Source organism: Vulpes lagopus, chromosome 4 (genome assembly GCF_018345385.1).
Source record: "Vulpes lagopus strain Blue_001 chromosome 4, ASM1834538v1, whole genome shotgun sequence".
NCBI lineage: Eukaryota > Metazoa > Chordata > Mammalia > Carnivora > Canidae > Vulpes > Vulpes lagopus.
This window is the reverse complement of record NC_054827.1, coordinates 13913971-13935685: the sequence shown is the minus strand read 5'-3', so window position 1 is coordinate 13935685 and position 21715 is coordinate 13913971. Positions and strand designations below refer to the sequence as shown.

Here is a 21715-nt window from a genome sequence, read left to right as displayed (position 1 = left end):
TAGAATGGTGGTGATAAAAACAAACTAGAAAATAACAAGTGTTCATAAGGATATGCAGGAACTGGAAACTTTGTGCACAGCTGGTGGGACTCTAACATAGTGCAGTCACTATGGAAGACGGTGTGTGGTTCCTTATCAAATTAGCCATAGAATTACTATATGATCCAGCAAGTCCCCTTCTCGTATATACCCAGAACTGAAAGCAGGGCTTGAACAGATATTTGTACACCCATGTTCACAGCAGCATTATTCACAGTAACCAAAAAGTGGGAGCGACCAAGTATCCCTCGACAGATGAATGAATAAACAACATGTGATCCATAAGTAGAATGGAATAGTATTCAGCCTTAAAGAGGAAGGAAATTCTGACACATGAGAAAACATAGATGAACCCTGAAGAGATTATTGGTTAAGTTAAATAAGCCAGACACCAAAGGACAAGTGTTGGCTGATTCCACTTGTGTGAATCACCTATAGCAGTCAAATTCAGAGACAGTAGGATGGTGGTTGCCAGGCAGTAGGGGAGGGTGGGATGGGGAGTTCTTTGAAGGGTACAGAGTTTCCGTACGGGAAGATGAAAGGTTCTGCAGGTGGATGGTTGGTGATAGTTGCCCAGCCACGTCAATGTACAGAATGCCACAGAACTCTACCCATAAAAAGCGCTAAATTGATAAATTTTGTGTTATGCATATTGACCACAATTTAAAACAATCATGATAAGTAATTCGAAGGGAAAAAAGCAACAGGTTTCTTCTACTGGATTTTTAGTGGATAAGTGAGGAGCAGTCGAATTTAGTAGATGGTCCAGGAAGGCATTGCTGAAACCAACAGGGAAGAGAGAGTGAGCGGGGACACTGTGTGAAGGCCCCATGCTGAGAAAGACAGCCTTGCTGAGGGACAGGGAGACCCACGGGAAGGGCAGGATTGGGAATGCACCATACCTACGGGCTGTGGTGAGGCCTTTGGACTCCACTGCAGCAGGGAGAGGTTATTGGTGTAGGAGGGAGGAAAGGAAAACATGATCTAAACTCCATGTAAACATGCCAGTCAGACTGCTGTGTGGAAAACAGATTTTGAGGAGCTGTAAGTATAGCCTGGCAGTCCAGGTAGGCTGTGCACTGTTGAGGCTGGGAAATAGTGGCTTGGACTGTATCAGTGGGGAGGGATGTGTGTGCAAGTGGAAAGATGTAAGATTTGGTGAAAGATTGTCCAGGTGAGGGGGAAGTGCCAAGGATGACATCCTACTTAAATGGTATATCATTGCCCTGTGAGGCATAAATGACATGTGACTCAGTGTGATCAGAAAAATAGGGGGATCCCTGGGAGGCTCAGCGGTTTAGTGCCTGCCTTTGGCCTGGGGCGTGGTCCTGGAGTCCTGGGATCGAGTCCCACATCGGGCTCCCTACATGGGGCCTGCTTCTCCCTCTGCCTGTGTCTCTGCCTCTCTCTTTCTCTCTCTGTGTCTCTCATGAATAAATAAATAAAATCTTTAAAAAAAAGAAAAATAGGGTCCATTTATTCTTCTTCAGAAAAAAATGAATTACGAAGGTACCTTTAATTCTTCTAGGAACAGTGCTCCATAATTTTTGCTTATTAGCATGACCATTCTAAGCCATCCGTTACCAAGATCAAACTTAATTTTTTTTTTTAAGATTTTCTTAATTTGAGAAGGTGTATATGCACATGGGGTGTGGGGGAGGGCAAAGGGAGAAGCAGACTCCTCACTGAGCAGGGAGCCAAAGGTGGGGCTGGATCCCAGAACCCGGAGGTCATGACCTGAGCTGAAGGCAGATGCTTAGCTTAACCGACTGAGCCCCCCAGGTGCCCCAAGATCAAACTTAATTTCTGACCAACTGAATCCTAAGAAATGACAATGACAGTGACGGGTAACCATTGTGTTGTTTTAAGTGCCTCTGGGCCAAAAGTGCATTCAGAAGATAAAAGGTTACATAAAACTACATTTCAGAATTTTCACTGAGGTCACCGAAACAGTTTAAAACTTTAAATAAAGTCATTTTTCTCCCTTCACTATGATTGAAAGTAATATTTGGGAAACAAGTGGGGAAGAGACTAGTGTGTTGGAGCAGAGGAAGAGACACTGTCCCCATCGCGTGGAGCTGAGTAGGTGTGCTCATAGGCCGGCCCAGCCTCTCTCTCTAAAGCAATGAGAGACCAGTCACTTTCCTCAGTGTCAGAAGAGCAGGTCAGTGCAGTGAACTCTTTTTTAAATTATTATTAATTTTTAAAATTTAAATTCAATTTGCCAACATATAACACCCAGTGCAGTGAACTCTTAGGGCCCAAAGGGGGGTGTGCAGGGACACAGGGAGCTACTCCATCACTGACAGCCGAGAGCAGGATGCAGCAGAGGGCAGAGCAGACCGACATTGCTGGGAGCAACTCTGAAGGAGCCCCAAGTGCAATGGGAGGCTTAATAATAGTTCATCCAGTTTCACGAAAACGAAGTGCTTCGTTTTGTCGAAGGAATCAAAGCTAAGTTGGTTCTAGCCTCTGGATCTAGCTGCAGGATATGAAAGAGGAACGCGTTGAGCTGCCCACGAATTGACCCCCAGCAAACTCCAGCCTCTGAGAGACCCGACAGGGCAAAGAGCTTGGGCTTTCCAATAGATAAATTGTAAGGAATTGAACAGGATGGAGGAGAGAATCTATAGATTAAAAAAAGAGTTAAAAGGCATATAAAATATTTTTAGATAAGCAAGACAAAAACTAACCTGTATTATTGCCCAGGGATGCACATGTGGGTGATAAAGCTATTTTTAAACATCCAGGTGGGGGTGCCTGGGTGGCTCAGTGGCTAAACATCTGCCTTTGGCTCAGGTCATGATGTCAGGGTCCTGGGATGGAGTGCCACATTGTCAGGCTCCCTCCTCAGCGGGGAGTCTCCTCCCTTTCCTCCCTGTTTGTGCTGCCACCATCTCTGTCTCTCTCTGTCCCAAATAAATAAAATCTTTAAACATCAAAGCAAGTGATTGCTGTAAAAGTCAGGACAGCAGTTACGTGGTTGGGAAGCGAGGGCTTGGAACTGGTGGAAGGCGACATGGAGATGCAGAGTTCTGTGTCTCGACCTACATGGTAGTTAAGGGTGTGCACCTTAAAATACAGCATTAAACCAGTCATCTTTTTATGAGGTTTTCTTCATCTTTATTAAATTTTATAATAAAAAGATTTTAAAAGGTGTTTAGTTCTTACTAGGCATTTTATCACCTTTAGTCTCTTCCCTAACATTCAAGATGCTCTCAGCATCACCACAGTGTAATTCAGCCGTGTTTCCCTCGGGAGTTTTATTATTGTGCACAGATAATTTACATTCCTGAAACCACTATTATTTGTTTCTGTGTTGTCATCATAAGGATCTGTTTCAGTGGCTGCTTGTGGCTCAGTCTTTGGGTTGCTTCCACTATTGTAGGTAATGCTTGTCGCTTATCCACTTTGGAAATTGGGGTTAGTTTACTAAACATAGTATTGTTTTGTTTTGTTTTAAAGATTTTAATTTATTTATTTGACAGACAGAGAGCAAGGGGGCACAAGCAGAGGTAGGGGTAGAGGCAGAGAGAGAGGCAGTCTCCCTGCTGAGCTGGGAGCCCCAGATAGGACACCAGGGTGGGGCTCCATCCCAGGACCCTGGGATCATGATCTGAGCTGAAGGCAGACATTTAACCGACTGAACCATCCAGGCGCCCCAAGATAATAGTATTTCAATTTAACAGTGTATTTTTAAAAAATATTTTATTTATTTATTCATGAGAGACAGAGAGAGAGGCAGATACACAGGCAGAGGGAGAAGCAGGCTCCATGCAGGGAGCCTGGCGTGGGACTCAATCCTGGGTCTCCAGGATCAGGCCCTGGACCCAAGGCGGCACTAAACCGCTGAGCCACCAGGGCTGCCCAACAGTGTATTTTAATAGGAACAGTCAGAGACTCTATGTTGTGTTGCTTTCTTTATTCAATATAAGAAGAGACGAGCTGAATCTTTGAGCTTGATCTACTCTGAGGATGGACTACCATTTGTCCTTCATAGACATTTCTTGAGCCCTTACTTTGTGCTAACCTCTGCCAGATTCTGGTGCTAAGAGAGGAATGTAATCTATTGCCCTCCTTTTATTTACTTATTTACTTATTATTTAATCTAGTGCCCTTTTAAAAAGGTTCATGAACAATCATCAAAAATAATGCGGAATTATAAGACTCAAATAAACTGTTATTGGGCTTCAACTCTGTAAAGAGAAATCCTGTGTAAATGCAAAAACACTGGTCCCTCCATCTCTGTTCTTGCACCAAAGACTCAGTGCACACAGAAATCACAGTGCTCTTTTTTATTTATTTAAAAAATTCTTTTTATTGAAGTGTAGTTGACACACAATGTTACATCAGTTTCAGGTATACAACATAGTGATTCAATGACGGAGCCTGTTCACACAGGGTATTCTTTCTATCTGAAACCCTCTTCCTTTACTTCCCCAGCTCACTTCCTATACTTCTTCTGGCATCTGCTGGTATGTCCCTTTCTCTGTCCCATTCGAACCAGTTGGGAGCTTCTGCTCTGGACACTGCCCCCCCCCGCCATCACCACCCCAGCAACTCTGAATGTTCCTTTTTAGCATTTATCGCACTTTAATAGTTGCTTACCTAATTTCTTCCCCATTAAGCTGTGTAAGTGCTCTCAGGTCATCACTTGCCTCACTCTACATTTCCTCAGTCCCTGGCCTAGGCACTTAACGGGTATCATGACCTGAAAGATGGGGGTTGGGGCGGTTGCTATTAGGCTTCTTCCTCTACACCTCCCCCCTGCTTGTGATCTTGCTCACTTGCTCTCAAATAAATAAATAAAATATTTTAAAAAAATGCCTAATGATAGTGGGAGGTAGTGAGGTGGGACATCACAGAGAGCTCTCCAGAAGATCTGGTGATGCCATCTCAAATGGGAGGATAGAGGGTGCCAGGTAAAGAAGGGAGCTGAGGAGGGTGGGATGGCGGTGGAGCAGTTTTCTAGAAGAAAGGGCCAAGGGCGTGTGCAAAGGCAAGAGAGGGCTTGACAAGTTCAGGATGCTCCAAGTAGTTTGGAAGACAGATGGGTGGAATAGGCAAGTTGTTCAGACTCTGTGACCCTTCCTGCTTAGATAGGCTTGGTTTACCAGAAGGATATTGTACAAAGAGCAGTGCTAGAACATTACACATCCTGGCACATGCGCAGCCCCACTGGAGAGACTCTCCACATGACAGGGTTTGGGGTTCCTGTCTTTCTTAGGTACAATATTTCCTGCATGATCTCAGAAAGAAGTTTCAAGAATTTGATCCCTCTAATACTGGATTTACCAGGAAGGCAGATTTTAAGGTGATTTTGACTGTCCTGTGCAACCACCTGAATGGGTGTGAAATGATGAGAAGGAGATGTGACACTAAAGGGGATGGAAGGTGAGTCAGGTGTAGAGAGAACGAAACACTGCATTTGTATTTACTCATAAAGGAATGTAGCATTTTGGGGTGCTCAGGTGGCTCAGTTGGTTAAGCATCCAACTCTTGATCATAATTCATGTTATGATCTCAGGGTCTTGGGCCCGAAGCCTAAGTTGTCAGGCTCTGTGCTTAGTGCTTGAAAATTTACCCCTTCCCTCTGCCCCTCCCCATGCCTCAAATAAATCTTTTTTTTTTTTTTAAAGGATCACTTTTGAAATAAAGAGAATAGCAAAATAACTCAGTTTATGTGTATGCATGGGTAATCTTTTAAAGGATATATAAAAAGCTGATAATAGTGATTGCTTCCCAGGAGAAGCACTGGTTGGTTGGGGGCAGAGTGGGGAGGGAGACTGACTTTTCACTGTTTACGCTTTTGTACTTTTAACATTTTATATCATATAAATGTATCAGCTAAAACTTATTTTAAAATTAGTGTGTGCAGGGATCCCTGGGTGGCGCAGTGGTTTAGTGCCTGCCTTTGGCCCAGGGCGCGATCCTGGAGACCCGGGATCGAATCCCACGTCAGGCTCCCAGTGCATGGAGCCTGCTTCTCCCTCTGCCTATGCCTCGGCCTCTCTCTCTCTCTCTGTGTGTGTGACTATCATAAAAATAAATAAATAAATAAAAAATTAGTGTGTGCATAGTGAGGTTTTAAGGAAACATCAAAAATGTTAGTGCTTATAACTGGATGATGGGATTATAGGAGTTTGTATTTTCTTTATACTTTCGAATATGTTTACAGCTTTCTGCAATGAGAACATATTGCTTTTGTAATTAGTCTTTTAATGTTATTTTATTTTCTTAAACCTGCATTTTAGAGATTGTACATTGGGACATCCAACTGCCAATTTTGAACTCCTGGAGGACCACAACTTTACCCAAGAAGAGTATTCTTAAGCTTAGATCCAAACCCTACTATTCTAAGCAAGTGCAAAAAGTCCTGACTGTGGCAGCTGCAGCACAGAAGAAAGGGCACTGGGCTGGGAAGCAAACATTATAGTTCAAATCCCAGCTCTGCCACAGAGACTTTGTGTGACTTAGGACAGACTCTGAGTTAGCCCTCATCTAGAACTTGAGGGTGACATTACCTACCACAGAAGTTACTGTGGAGATGAAATGGGGCAATGGCATGGGACAGCACCCAGCGCTGTGCCAGGTCAAGGAAGACAGCAAGAAGTGCTTTTGGAGGATGGAGCTCTCAATTTTCAGCAGCTCAGCTAAGGCCACCCGTAAATGGTGTGTTGTGTTCGTAGCTTCAAGACACATCCCCTAACCCTACTCTATTCCCAAGCTGCTCTGAACTCTAGAAGTTCTAGACCTGCCTCTGTGCCTGATACCCAGCAAGTCCTAACAAAAGGTCCCTTCCTTTCTTCTATTATTGATGTCTTCTCTATGCAAAGAGGAAAACACTAACATTAAGACTGGTTCGAGAAAAAAGAGGCGAGTTGACAAGATCAACTGTTTAAAAAAAATCAGTATTATTAATAGGTCATCAGTTTCAAAGGAAACTGTTTTAATCTATGTAACAATCTCATGCAGTTTTCAGCCATAACAGTTAAGTTACTGGGTACAGGCCATCAGCCAGGCACTGCTCCATTAACTGTTCTTCCACCCTCCCAATGGGGTAGGCACTGTCGTTCCATTTAACTAGGGCACTGAAGCACAGAGCTGTTACATAATTCATTCAAGGTCATACAGTGGAAAATGGTGAAGCCAGGGCTCCAGCCCAAGCAGTTTAGCTCCAGAACCCATGTTCTTAATCACCATGCCTCTTAGTGATAATATTTAATGTCTCAGCTAATTAATAGATAAATAATGCTATTTGACTTAGTTTAAAAGTCCAGGAAAAACATATAGACCAGAGCATAACTTTCATATCATTTTGTCAATGTTTCTGAAGCCATTTCTGAGATAGATTTGTACGCTTGGGCACAGCGTTGCCACAAGTAGGCATTCCCCCCTTCAACAGAGGAGAGTCAAGATCAACATCCCATTAGATAAAATAATAATAATAAAAAAATAAAAATAATAATAATAAAAATAAAATAAAAACAAAACAAAAACATCCCATTAGAGAAAAGTAGGCAGATCTGAGTGTGCTGATCAGTCGCCTAGGGGAAAAGGTACTTTCAATTTTTCTTTGCCTCTGAGATGTGGTGTTCACCGACCCTAGCCTGGCATGAAAGAGAGCTCTGTACTCCTGAGCAATGAAGGAAGTCAGCGTGCCTGATGTTGAGTTTGGGGTGGTAGGGAGGCATTGAATAGTGCTAAACAGGGAAGTTTGGACTTTGTGTTTTAGAAAGAAATCACTCTGGCTGCTATGTTGACATTGAATTAGGAACAAACATGGAAGCTGAAGGAGGGACATTGGCAGGCTGGTCTCTGGCCGTGGCAGGGGAGACAGAAATGAACAGATTCAAGAGGTAGGAGGTAAAATCAACCAGGCATGACGACTGTTTGGATGTGGAGTTCAGGGGAAGGGAGAGGGACAGACCAAGGGACAGTGGTGGATGTGGGGGAGACACATTGTGAGTCTACCTGGAGATAAGGAGATCTGAAAAGGAGATCTCCTATCTGCCTGGAGATAAGGTGATCTACCTGGAGATCAGAAGCACCTTCCCTTCTGTTGCATAGGATACCTTTGTCTGCGTTAAGAAACTCCAAAGAAACCCTCAGGATAAGTGGATCCTACCTCATAAAAGAAAAAATTGGTGATCAGGACAGGAGGAGATGGGTAGAGAAAGAAGGGGTGATGGGAAGGGAGGAAACATTTGTGTTTTGATAGATTTATATATTTCAGGAAAAGGTTGTTTGTCCATTGATTTTTCTCTCCTGTAGTTCCAGGGTGACTGGAAGACTCTCTGGAGTGCTTTTTGAGAAGCTGGGTGTTGATAGTTTGGCTCCCAGAACTCAGGTCAGTACTCCGACTCTGCAACTTCCTCCTTAATGAAGATGAGGTTCATCATGGCCTGTCAGGGTATGACCAGACATTAGATGTAAAAGGAGACCACAATTCTTTTTTGGAAGAAGCTTGAAAACCACAGCAAACACCCCATGTCCAAAAACCACCATCAGGTGCAACATAAATTCATCATATATTCTCTTTCTCCGCATCCCTTTGTTATTACCCACAGGACCATCCTCATGGGAAGTCACTTGATGCTTCTTGGGACTCACTGTTTCCTAAAATCCATCACCCTCCAAAGCATATTAAGCCTTCCTGGTGTCTGTCTCTATAATTCATAATTGAACAGATTCAAAAATGTTGTCTCACTGATAAATGTTCTTTTCATACCAAGAAAGCAGGTATCACAGTTCTACTTTCAGGAGTTTTAGAATTTCCAAAATTTCTCTTTCAGTTTTTAATTGCATTCTAAGGAATGTTTGAACAAACAGCATTGAAATGCCTCCAGCTGTAGCCTCCCCTCAGCACATATGTTTGGGCCATCATCAGCCCGGGGCTCAGGGTCAGAACAGATATAATTCAGCTCTAATCTGATAGTACCCCTGTTGCTCTTGTCCTTTTGACTGAGTTGTAATATAACTCAGGGGAGGTTCCATTGTGTTCATGTCTACCTCTTTACTGGATGTCAGAGGAGGAAGAGTTTGTGAGATCAGGGACTCTTCACGCTTTCACAGATTTATTGTTTGTGGCTTGTGGCCAGAATATACATTTGCAAACGACCCTCCCTCCAATTTGACTTTTTCCAGAACAACTTCTCTAGGTGTCCAGAATTGGCTCCCTTACTCCTCCCTCAAGCTTTGCTGAGGCTGTATGGGTTGCAGTCACGGCTGTGCCACCTAAGTGGGGAATAACACATCTAAAAAGCACAAGGCTGCGTCGTGCCTTGTAGTCCTAAGGCTTATATGCATTCTCCCCGTCGCTACCTTCTAGAATTCTTTTTTCTTCACTAAGTACACTTTAGGTTGTATTTAGAAAGAGCAACGGGGCTAGGTCACAGTTTTATATTCTGATATAAATGTAAAATAGGAATCATGTTTATGTAAAAAATGAAGTCCTGGTGTTTAGTGAGTAGAAATAAAACTATTTTATTGTGGAAGACTTCTACTGATGGACCTATAACAAAATGGTGATAGAGGGGATGGACGTTCATTTTGTCAAACCTTGCAAAAGATCTCCTAGAAATATGTATTTATGTATAAATATGTGTTTAAAGAGTTTCATCATATTTATAAAGTTTTAACTTACATATTTTTATCGACTCTTGCTTTTTTTTTTTTAATTTTTTTTATTATTTATTTATTTATGATAGTCATACAGAGAGAGAGAGGCAGAGACAAGGCAGAGACATAGGTAGAGGGAGAAGCAGGCTCCATGCACCAGGAGCCTGACGTGGGATTCGATCCCGGGTCTCCAGGATCACGCCCTGGGCCAAAGGCAGGCGCCAAACCGCTGCGCCACCCAGGGATCCCCGACTCTTGCTTTTTTTAAAAAAGATTTTATTTATTTATTCATGAGACACACACACACACACACACACACACACACACACACACACACACACACACAAGCAGAGTGAGAAGCAGGCTCCATGCAGGGAGCCCAACGTGGGACTCGATCCCTGGATTCCAGGATCACACCCTGGGCTGAAGGCAGCACTAAACCGCTGAGCCACCCGGGCTGCCCTCGACTCTTGCTTTTAAGGTACACATTATACATGAGGCTGGTCAGGAATAGAGAAATTAAAAAGTGTTCAGGTTCCCAGTTCCCTTGGGGTCTTTTTGCTTCCTAGCTCAGCCCAGAGTTCCTGTTTCATCTCCCACCCCGTATCCTCTGGCTTCCGTGACTTTCCTGCTCTCTCCCATGTCCCCAACTCAGCATCACACTGCCTACCGCCTCTCTTCTGCTCTGCTTCAGCTCTTCCCACTGTATGGAAGGGTTGTCAAAGGTTATAATGGGGCAGATTTGCAGACCTTCATCATAGCTGCTGCTATTCTTCCAAGCCAACCAGACATAGCTGGGTCCCTCAAGTTCTAACCTAGCCATTCTCTTCAGTAGGTGGCTCTTTTCCCTGGCCCTGGGGTGCCTGTCCATATGCACACTTATGTATCCATGCAGACATCCTATGCACACATGTACAGGTGCCCCTGGGCCTGTGCTGCTGGATGCACAGGTGTGATTCCCGGCTGCACACATATCGGCCCCCAGGTCCTGGGGCTTCCAGGTATCTGATAAATCAGTCATTTGTTCTCCTCCTCTCTCTGCTCAGAATCATTTGAGATGTAGATGTGGGTGTCAGGTGGAGATAAAAATGTCTATTTTGCTACTGATCAGAGGATGTGCCTCCTGCGGGTAGAGAGGGGCGCTTGCAACACTTGACCTTAAAATTAAGCTTATCCAGAAGAGATAAAGGAAGAGCTAGGAATCTGCCAACCAGCCTAGTAGGGATGCTTGCCTCCCATGGGCACGCTGGCAGCCAAAGAGAGAAAGGGCTTCTGTGGGCTGCTGCATGCCTGGGCCAGCTCCTGAGCTCCACCCTTGATAGCTGCAGAACAGGAAGCGACCACCAGCAGGGTCAGAAGGATTCCTCCAGGAATACCCCCTTGCACGGGGGAAACATGCACAGATATATTCTTACACCAGGCCACCGACCCATAGAGAAGCCGATCGCAGGAGCCAAGCAACCAGAATGAGTACTGAAGGCCAAGTGAGCAAGGGAGTGAGCACTGAGGACAGAGTCCCTTCTGGGCATCAAGGCTTGAGTCTGGAGCCAGCAATGGAGCAGACGGGTGATGAAGAGGACAGATGAAAGGCTTGCAAGGGAAAAGTGCAGGGCAAGGGGATGCTGGGAAGAACATAAGGCTGCCATAGAAAGTGTGCTTAAGGAATATTAAATTCATTTATTCATTTACCCCATGTTCCAAAAAAAGAATTTGCAACAGCCAAGATTTGTATGTTAACGGGCATTGCTGTGTAATTGGAGAAGAATGTGGGAACGCAGGTATAAGAGCTGTTGCAGGATACCATAAGGCCAGCTTTCCTTGTAGGGAAGTGTGAGAGATGGCACTCAAGGTTATCACGGGGCTCTTATTGATCATCACCTGGAGAAGGGCTCACAGTCCCCAAATTGATCATGCACTGGAATTAGAGCTCCTTAGCCCCACTTGCCCTAAATGGAGAATATTGCCTTGTTCTAGAACAAGCCTTGGGTTTTAAGACTTTGGCGGGGGGTGGGGGGGGGGTGGGGGGGTGGGACGGGCAGAGGTTAAGATTTTTTTAATGATTGCTTTGACATTTTACTTCTTACTTTGAGGTAGCCCCAAGGATCTGACTCTTTGGGAGAAAGGAGGGAGTACTAGATAATTATTGTTATAATAGCTACCATCTGTTGAACATTCGCTGTGGGCCAGACAGTGTCTAGAGGGCTCTGAATGTACCAACTCACTTAATCCTCATGGCGACCCATCTGAGGTATATGCACTTTTAATAGCTCTATATTACAGATGATGAAACAGACACAGAGAGGCTTAGCAATTCGTCCAAAGGCACACAGCTGGTGCACAGCAGAGCTGGAATGCAAATCTGGGTAGTAGTGGTACAGAAAAGAGAGTAGAATCTGGCTCAGCCAAGTCTTGAATCTTTCTCATGTGAAAGGAGCAGAACCCCCATCAGGCTAGTTCTGAATTCGAATCCTGGATTTCGGGTTTACATTTAGCTGAGAACTCAGTAGGTGTTAACTGCCTTACAAGCAGGCCACACATTGTCTCCTGCTGCCAGACCACCAGGTGGAATTTCTAGGCAAAGGCAGAGCCATTGCTATGCCTGACAATTGTCAGAATGTATGTAGGTTACATCACATATTTCCGGTTGGGTATACCAGTACTTTCTGGTCTCTGCTGAAGTGGGGAGGCACCTGGGGGCCCACAAATGAGAGGTCTAGGGGAGATGCAGAATTCCAAGAGGGTCAGCACCGTCAGGCAGTTCATTTAGTTATTTGACAAATGTTTATTGAGCACCTACTAAATGTTGCATGTCACCTTTCCTCGATGTGTTTCCGTATGCACAGGCCCATTGCCAGGTTCCTAGGAATCCCATACCTCCATAGGGTCAGTGAAGCTCTTTCATAGCTTCTCCTCCAGCTTTCTTGCGTGGTATCTAGCAGCCCAGACTGGAGGGCCCCCACTGGTACAAGGAGTGTGTGTGTTCAATAACGCTTGGAAGCACAAGTGAGCTCTGTATTACCACCCTTTCGGTGGGGGCGGCTGGAAGCTCCTGGTTCTACCCTACAGAGCCACAGGGTCCAACCCAAAGCACCAGCCCTCAGCTTTGTTCCTCAAGCCTCTGGAGAAAACCTTTGATTTCATGGGGATGATTATTTTTATTCTTGCCCACTCAAGGATGAAGCCCAAGAAACAAGAGGTTGCCCCTTTCAGAGGCATCACAATGGGTCACCTCCAGCCAAACCCACTGTTTTTTGTTTTTTGTTATTTCTGGGTTTGGTTGAGCCTCTCTTGGAAACCATTACTATACAACTTACTTAAAAGAAAGAGTGGAGGGATTGGGCATAAGAGACTCAGACCGAGGGGGGAGAAGGGGAGGGTTGGGGACAGGGAGGCTGGGAGTAACGTGTTGTCAGAGAAAGTGCAGGAAAGAACACTTTAAAGTCACAATCTGATTTGAATCAATTCCATTTTGTAGTGACATTTTTAATCTTTTGCAAAGTCAGACTATTCCAAGTTTGACTTTTGGCCAAGCCTGGAGAATTGGAACTTTGGATGAAGGTTTCAGAAAAAGACACAACACACAAACACACACACACACACACACACACACACACACACACACACACAGAAAGGGGGAGGAAGAGAAAAGGGAGGGAGACTTTTATCCTAAAGTCATTGTAAATCCAAAGCAGGGTTTTATCCTCCACAGTTAAATGAGAAAGAAAAAAAAAATCAAGAATACCAACATTTGAGGTACAAAGACTGTCATGGGCCAGTGGAAGTTTGCAAAATTATATGTAAATGACCAAAGTTTTTACTGTGGTGGCCCTGTGCATTCCCAAAGCTAATCCCAAAGAGAAAATCTACTTAGTAAAAGAAAGTTTTGTCTAATTTGGTTAACAGTTGAGAAGTGACAAAAATGCTGAATATATTAATAATTTATATTTCCAGGGTAACACTATATCTTTAATGCTTCACTGCCAAAGGGAATTCAGATTGGCTTAATGCTCAGAGAAAAAAAGCCTGAAAGGCCTTCTTCATATTCTGTATCCAGCGCTGATGAAAATGGGTGTAAGACATGTGTTCCAATAATAGGCACCATGCATTCTCCCATTTCTGCATAATTCGCCTCCATCCCATACTACGCAATGTATATTTGTGAATCGGAAGGCCTCCTGGCCTGACATTTGCTTTCAGGCTCCAGCTATATCAGTTCATGAGGGGAGGAGGTATTTGCCTCTCACATTTTATAGATAAGTATTGTAGTGACGTGGGGTATATGTTAGGGCAAGAACTCTTTATTTGCAAGACCTTTCCTAAACTTTATAGATTTTCCCCTGCCCCCTCAATGCACATTTAGATTTCACTTTATGGGTGATATAATGAAGAGGGTTTATTTTTCGCTTGGTGGTAGTGGTTGTCCTTGTGGGTTTTTTTTTTTTTTTTTGGCTTGTCCCTGCATAATCAAGTTTGATGGTTTACAAATTGCAGGTCATCCTATTCCTTGACCTCAGTAAATAGTCTAGGTCAGAGCTCCCTTAAACCCTGTCCACAGAAATGGAATAAGTTAATTTATTGTCCTCTAGCTAATCCAGGAGAAGACAGATCATTACCGTTAAGTTAAACTGGTCTCTGGAAACAGGAAAATCTGCTACATAATTTCATATTATTTATTTAAAGAGCACCAAAGCTAGGAAAAAGGAAATATAGGAAGAAAGAGGGGGGAAAAAAATCAATGAAGGAGAAAACTGTAAATCTCCAACAAACACTTTAGCCGGCTGGATACCTTGTTCATTTTGCCTGTTTACATAAAAGAGTAGCAGGCTCTTTTTGCTGTTTGCGTCTTAGAAAAACACGATTTTGGTTTGCTATTTTAAATGTACCTCTGTGTCGTGGGGAGGGCGCGGGTCCGGTAGGACTCGAACACCCTCATCTCCTAAAGATCACTGACCAAGTGTCCCCTGGGCGCTGAAAACTTCTCCTCCCGACGTTCTGGGTGGAGCAGAAGGTTGAAGTCCACCCTGGCTCCCCCCGGGGAAGGGGGAGAGGGAGGCTTTCTCTCGGCCGGCCTGGGCACCCCGACCCCGCGCCAGCGTTGGGCGGGGGCGTCCGCAGGCGGAGCGGCCCCTGGGGAGCGCGTGTCCCCAGCCGGCGGCCTAGCGTCCCCGACGCGGAGCCCAGGTGCGCGCAGGAGGCAAGGCCAGCTTCCCCGAGCCCCCGGCGGCGCCGAGTCCTGTCATCCTCCAGTAGCAAACCACGTCGGATGTTGCCTTGAGCCACACCTCGGGGGGGGCCCTTCCTCTCCCTCCTTCCTCCGGACACGAGTTCAGGCTGGGAACGGAGTCCCGCAGCCCGCGGGCCCGAGGGGCGCGGCTCTCCAGGCCGCCGGTGCGCGGGGCGCGCGCGACCCCCGGCTCCTCTCGGCGGCAGGCGGGGCGCCCCGGGCCCATCCGGCCGGGGTCCGCTCGGGCCCGCTGGGGGCGGGTCCTCGGTTTGCATTTTCGGAGGTGCGGGGCCCGGGTCTCCGCGCGCTCCGGGCTCCGGGGCAAATGCCCAAGGTGCGCCCGGGTCGGGCGAGGGTCTGCTCCTCCGGGAGCCACGACTTCCCGCTCCATCCCGGGGTCCCTCCCTCCTCCTCCGCACACCCCGCGGCGCCCCCCTCGTCCCCGCGCCCCCGGGCCCTGGAGGTCGTCACCTGGGCCGACCCGGCTCGCTGCGCCCTCGGCACCTGCAGGGGTGGTTGTGGAGGAGCGGGAGGTAACAAAGAAATCCAGCTCTTGGGGCTTTATCAGAAAACGTTTATTGCCGGGGGTGGGGGGGTGGGGGGAGATTGCGGGAGGCCAGTTTGCTCTTGGCCCCCCCCCCCCCCCGCTGTTCTGTCGGCGCCGTATTTACACCTGTACAGTACGCAGTGTTTCTCGCTGGCAGCGCCCGACGCTCGGAGAAATCCGGCGGGCGAGGCGGCGTCAGAGCACCGGGGGGTGCTGGGGCGGGTGCAGGTTGAGGGCGTTGGGGTGGGCGTGGCCGATCAGGTTCAGGTAGTGGCGGTCCAGCCCCTGCACGGGCGCCAGGAAGGGGCTGTGCGGCTGCGCGGGGCTCGGGAGCGGCACGGGCGCGCTGGGCAGGTAGGGCAGCGCCGGGCTGCGGGCCGGGCCGTGCGGCCAGGGGAAGGGCCCGGGGGCGGCGCCCTGCGGGAACACGGACGCCTCCCCGGGGCTGTGGGCCGCGAGCTCGGGCCCCGCCGGGTGCAGCTGATGGGAGAAATCCGGCTCCGGGAGCGAACCCAGCGGCTGGAAGGCGGGCTCGGCGCCCAAGCGGGCCTTGGACTGCAGGAAGGCGAGGATGCGCGCGTACTTGGTGTCCTTGGTCTCCATCCGCTCCACGGTGGTGAGGTAGTGCACCAGGTTCTTCATGCACTCGTGGTAGCCGTAGTGGAAGTAGTTGGCGAACTCCGCTAGCAGCTCTGCTGGGGGCGAGGGAACCCGCGGCGGGGAGGCGAGAACCGTGAGCAGCCCCTTCTCCACCGGGGCCCCGGGGCTCCGCTCGACAGTCCCGGGGGTGCCGCCCATCACGCTCCCGGGCCAAAGCCCCCGCACGAGGCCGGGGCTCTCTCACCCGGAGACCGGAAAAGCGCAAGCAGGCGACCCCCTTTTCCTTAGGAGCCTGACGCCACCCCCTTCCCCACCTGAGAGGAGGCGACGGAGCCAGCACCCCCACGACCTGCCCTCCAGCGCCCCCACCCCCACCCCCACCCCCACGGCCCGCCCCCGCCTCCGGCCGCACCCCGGAAGGCCTTCGCCCCCACCCCCATCCCAAGCCTCTCCCTGCCCGGGTTCCCCGTTGCCCACCTTTTTCCCTTCCCCGGGGAAAATCGGCGGAGTGCAGGGCTCTCAGGTACTGGACGGTCATCTCGAGGATCTCCGCCTTCTCCAGCTTCCCGGAACTCTGCAAGAAGGAGCAAGGGCTCCTCGCAGCGACCCTCCGGGCCGGGCGGGCCGGGCGGCCGGGTGCGCGGTCGTGCGCGGTCGTGCGCGGAGCGGCGGGCAGGGCGGTGCCGAGGCCCGCGCCAGGCCGCCGGGGCCCGGGCCCGGGGACGCGAGCCCGCAGGGAGGGCCCCCGCCGTCTCCGCGCTCCCTGCACCGCTGCGGGGGTGGCAGCCGGGGAGCCCCGGCGCCCGGGCCTGCGGGCTCGGCCTCTGACGTTACCTGCTTCGCCAGGGCCATGGGCACCGTCTTGCCCAGCTCGTTCAAGCAGCGGTTAATCCGGTCCCTCCTCCGCTTTTCTATGACTTTGTGGGAAACGGGGGTTCTCTGCGAACAGAGGTTCGTACGTTTAGGACAGTTTTGCCCGGGGAGTCGTCAGAGGCACGGCCGCGGCCGCGTGTCCACCGTCGTCCCCGCCCCCCACGCGCCCAGGCCGGCCCCTCCCCGCAAGGGTCCCAGGGCCCCGGCCGTGCGCTCCTCTTCCAGCCCCTCGACCGGCTCGGGCCGGGCCGTGCAGCCGAGCGCCAGGCCGCGGGGAGGTGGCCAAGCAGCCTCGGGCGTGGGCTCCCGCGGGCGGAGGAGCCTCGCGTCTCTCCAGCCGCTTTCCCTCCCCCCAGCCCTCGGGATTCCTCCGCTCGACAGTCCCGTGCGCCGCGTCCCCGACGTCGGGCCGACAGGTGGCGGCTCGCGGGGTCGGACGCCCCCCGCGGTCGGGGCGCAAGGGCCGCCTGGGCTCGGCGGACTCACTTTGCGTTCCTTGAGCCTGTCTGACATCCTGGTCGGGACGCGCCCTCGGGGAGGCGGTGGCGCGAGGCACCCGTGCCCTTTCCGCCTCGTGTGCCTCCTCGGGCGTCCCAGGTAGACTGCAGCCGCCCAGCGCCGAGGGGCCGCCTTATAAAGCGGTCATCTAGGGCTGCAAGTGCATTCACGAGTTGAATTATTCCATAGGATTAGGGGAGCTGCGTTTGGGGGATGTATGCATTCAAGATCAGTTTTAAAGAAGTTTAAGAAAAAAAAAAAATTAGCAGCCGAGGGGGGCGAGCTGGGGGCAGATCAGCTTTGTTAATCCACGTGGCCCTTCAAAGGACACGTGATCGGCGGGGGGAGTAGCATTTGCATGGCGACAGCCCCGGCGGGAAAAGGAGGCGGCAAACCGGGGCCGGCGGGCGTGCGGGCGCCTGCAGCAGGCGCAGGGCGCCGGGGCGCAGCGGCCGCGGGCACCGGGGGGCGAGGACCCTCACAAAACAGTGTCGCCTCCTTTAGTCCCACCGCTGAGTCTCACACGATTGCCTGTTTACAAATCCCAGCAAGCCCGCAGTCCCAGCGCCGAGTGCGTTTTAAAGCCTGTCCAGAGTCATTAAAGTAATTAAGTAAGCCTTTAATAGGCTGTTCCGCCGGGTTCAAGGGAGAGCTCTTGGAGACGGAGGCGCCCCGTTTGTTCCCAGGCTTTTCTCACACGACTTGGTGACACGTCCATCTCCCCCCTTTTTGTTTACACCGCTTTATTTGTCCGGACATCCCGGCAGGTGTGGGGCTGCGGCTGGCACACGAGGCTCCCGCCTCGCCTCGCCCCTCCCGCGGGTCTTTGGCACGCGACGCTCCCCCCTTGCTCCCTGACCACGTCGCTGTGGCTTTCTTTTCTCCCCCCTCCTCGGGCTCTCTCCTCGCGGGGGGAAGAGGCTCAATTTGTAGCCTATTATCCTATACGAAAATGTCCATTGAAAAGTATGAATAGTTTCATTGGAGCTAAATTTTAATAATGCCAGAGGGTGGGGGAGGAGGGACAGGCAGGCGTGTGTGTGTGTGTGTGTGTGTGTGTGCATGTGCATGTGTGTGTGTGTGAAGGGGGGGTCGGAGGATGGGGGGGGTGAACACGGAGAGGAGTGGGCCGAAAAGAAAAGGGGGAATGCAGCTGGCCCAGGCGAGCATTATACGACGTCACCTGCGAGAGGGGGCGCCTACAGACCCCTATTCATTTGCCTAATTTTGGTCAATTTAACAAACTTCAGGAGAAATTATTGTGGCTTTGTCAGGGAGGGTGAAGCCTTCTGATCGAATTAACAGCATGTTTTGATCCGGTAAATGTCATTAGAAAGGGAGAAACAATCGCGCTTAGAGTGCTCTGAGTAATGCGCCCAAGTGGAGACGCCAAAGCGCACGGCTCACAAAGGGAGCAAGTAGCTGCCACAGGGAACTTTTGTACCCGCCCATCGCCCAAGTTTTGACACAAAAAGGCATTATTTCATACTTGAATACGTTTAATCCAACGATTGTCTATTTTCTGCAAACATATTTTCACAGCATTGTTAACTTTTTATGTCCCCCTTTCGCGGGCGCCTTTTCTTAACGTTTGGGGGCGGGAGAGCGCAGACACTTTGGGCATCAATATTTGTCACTGAAAAGGGCTCCGTGAAGTTAGGGAAGTTGATCTCTTTTTTATGGTTTTAGAGAGCGAATATATCGGGGGAGGAGGAGGGAGGGAAGGCACGAACAGAAACCGGGGAAGAGGTTTGCTGGACGGGCCCGAGGGGAAGGAGGGGGGCGGCGGCGGCTGGGAACTCTCTCGGCCTCCTGCGCCCCTGCGGGCAGCCGGGCCCGGGTCGGGGGGCCTCCTCCCCCGCCCGCGGGGCTCCGCTCGCGGTTGCAGCCTCCCACCCGCGCTCGGGGGGCTCCGGGCGTGCGGGGTTCGGCTGGGGCGTGAGCTCTCTTGCAGATGGAAGCTATAAAAATGATTTTTGTTTTACGACCTGCCCTGGAGCCACCGAGCTCTCCCCTTTTTTTCTGATCTGTTCCATCTGAGAACCACCGGGACATCCCTTTGGATATTTGCCCCTCCCTTTTGCACCCCACCTTTTGCACCTCAACTCTCCACCTCGCTGGGCCGTGGCAGGGCCCGGACTCTCCCTCTGGGTGTCGGGAGTCCTCGCCAGGGGTGGCTAGGGAGGGGCCCCGCCGGCTTGTGGGACCCACGGGGCTCCAAGGGCGCAGAGGCAGGCCTGGGGTGCGGGGCCTCGGGGAAGACAGCGGCCCACCCGCCGCGGCCTGGGAGGTGTGGGGCTTGCCGGGCACCACGCACCCCTAGGGTGTCCCTCTCCGTCTGCCTTTCAGTCTCCTCGGGACGTTTCTTTTCTGCTTCACGCCAGATTGGACACGACCCGCACTCTCCCGCAGGTCGCTCTGCCAGCCCGGGTGCCCTCTCAGGGGTTGTCGATTTCAGTATATTCACTCGCACACAAAGGGATTAAACACCAACCCTTATCATCCAAATTAACTAACGTGAATGGGTAAAAGGGAGCGCGCACACTTCTCACCCCACCCCCCCCTTTTAAGCCCGGGGACTCGGCGTTGATCCTCTTACTGCTGGTGTTAACCACCAGCTGCAGGCACCTTCCACGGGCCAAATCTCATCCTGTGCAAACTGTTTAATTTCTCGTGTTTGCTCGCAGAGCTGGGGTCCAGGGCTTGCCCAGGGCGGTAAGTACCGGCGTGTGGCTTGGGGGGGGTGTGGGGTGGGGGGTGTCCAAGTGAAGGTGGGTAGGTGGCTGGAGGTGGGGTACAGGCGCGCTTCCTCACCAAGCCCTCCAGCCGCAGCAGCTCTTTCTGGGAGAGGGGGACCACGCCTCACCCGATTCAGGTGAAGCAGAGACTTGTACTCCGACCCAGCCTGGAGGCTCCAATCACAGTCCCACAAGGTGGGGGCACCCCGGGGCCCTCATGGCCATCTTTTCCTGAATCCTTCTCTGCAGGATGGCAGTCAGGTGTGCCCGGATCTTGACCTAGTTTCCACATAGAAGAACCAAGCAGAGTCTTGAGCTGTGGATGCTGGAGCCCAAGGGTCATTCACATCTCAGCTCCACCCCTACCAGCTGGGCCAGACTCTGGGCTGGGCCTCAGTGTCCTCTTCTGTAAAATGGGAATAATTAATGTATTTATAAGGTCACAAGGCGGCCACTGAAATAAAGTAAATAAATATAAACAAGGCACCTAAAATAAGACAGGGACTCAATTAATGATTTCATTTTGCCCAGAAGTCTCTTCTGCAGTGGCCCTCATGTAGTGTTCCGTGGGGTTTGTGGTGTTGTGTGATATTTTCATTCATTCCATATTTTCTTTCTCATCTCTAGGAAAGCTTTAACTCTCCTGAAAAGGCCACAGTACTTCCTCCTGAGAGCTTTAAGTTGACCCAAACTGGACGAATGACTGGGGCCTTAGATGCCCCCTCTTGCAGGTGTGACATTATCCAGTGCTTGCTGGCCAGCTGGGTCCTCTCGGTGTGGGAGACTGAAGAAGGACCTCTTTTTTTTTTTTTTTTAAGACTATTCATGAGAGACACAGGCAGAGGGAAAAGCAGGCTCTATGCAGGGAGCCCGATGCAGGACTCGATCCGGGACTCCAGGATCACGCCCTGAGCTGAAAGCAGACACTTAACCGCTGAGCCAGCCAGGTGTCCCACGTGCAGAAGCCTCTTAACATCAGAGTCATTTCAAATGATTCAACAACCAGCATCAAAGCAAAACTAGGAAGACTCAGAAATTAGACAATTCTAATTAAATATTGATCTGCACTTAGACTCCTGGTATCTAAAGACCTTTGTTGGAGAATACCGCAATCACCAACAGAATACCTATGTTATTGTTGCAAATACTGCTTTCTCTCTTTTTCTTTTTTCTTTCTTTTTTTTTTTTCCTTTATAGAAGTGACCTGTAGCTTCCAAACACTGAAAAAGATGGATTTTGGGGGTGGGAGGGTTTCTTTGCAATTCCAGAAACTGAGGATTTATGGATTTAGGAAGGGGAAGAAGAAATAATTGAAAAAGAAAAATGTAGTGAATATTTGGTAATCTCAGCTGAATTGCTCTAAGACAAAGTGTTCTGGGTGACTTCAGAGCTCTCCCTCCAGCTGTCACCTTGAATACCCAGAGCAGGTTTTCCTAGTTGCACTAATGGGACTGGGAATTTAATCAAGTGGGAAAACGTGAGTCTTGTCAGAGGGTGGAGGAAACAGCTCTGGCTGACCCCCTGCACTTCTCTGGTACCAGCAGGACAAGGTATGGAGGGAGTTGAATTCCTAGG

The 21715-nt window shown here is 49.8% G+C and overlaps 2 protein-coding genes and 1 long non-coding RNA gene across 4 annotated transcripts in view; 1 reads left to right on the top strand and 2 right to left on the bottom strand.

Annotated features, from left to right (window-relative positions):
* LOC121488675 overlaps nt 1-14455 on the bottom strand; it is a 55297-nt gene extending 40842 nt beyond the window's left edge. The window contains exons 1-2 of the mRNA XM_041751029.1: nt 14447-14455; nt 10893-11133 (exon numbers count right to left, since the gene is read on the bottom strand). Coding sequence (XP_041606963.1) covers nt 10893-11133; nt 14447-14455 — 250 coding nt within the window. The remainder of the gene's footprint in view (nt 1-10892; nt 11134-14446) is intronic.
* A 1056-nt stretch (nt 14456-15511) lies between these two features.
* On the bottom strand, nt 15512-17498 carry HELT (helt bHLH transcription factor). The gene is made up of 4 exons (XM_041751153.1): nt 17391-17498; nt 16866-16970; nt 16509-16605; nt 15512-16123 (listed from the first exon to the last, which is right to left on the bottom strand). The coding sequence occupies exons 1-4, from the start codon at nt 17415-17417 to the stop codon at nt 15627-15629; spliced, it is 726 nt and encodes a 241-aa protein (XP_041607087.1). The 5' UTR covers nt 17418-17498; the 3' UTR covers nt 15512-15626.
* Nucleotides 15919-21715, top strand: part of LOC121488890 — a 30789-nt gene continuing 24992 nt past the window's right edge. For both annotated transcript variants that reach the window (XR_005987206.1, XR_005987207.1), the window contains exons 1-2: nt 15919-16052; nt 20768-20871. This is a non-coding gene — a long non-coding RNA (uncharacterized LOC121488890). The remainder of the gene's footprint in view (nt 16053-20767; nt 20872-21715) is intronic.

Coding starts and splice junctions, on each gene's coding strand:
- HELT (XM_041751153.1), bottom strand. CDS start 17,417: ATGTCAGACAGGCTCAAGGAACGCAAA. Junction 16,606..16,865: donor CCATGGCCCTGGCGAAGCAG/GTAACGTCAGAG, acceptor TCCTTCTTGCAG/AGTTCCGGGAAGCTGGAGAA. Junction 16,124..16,508: donor TCCCCGGGGAAGGGAAAAAG/GTGGGCAACGGG, acceptor CGCCCCCAGCAG/AGCTGCTAGCGGAGTTCGCC.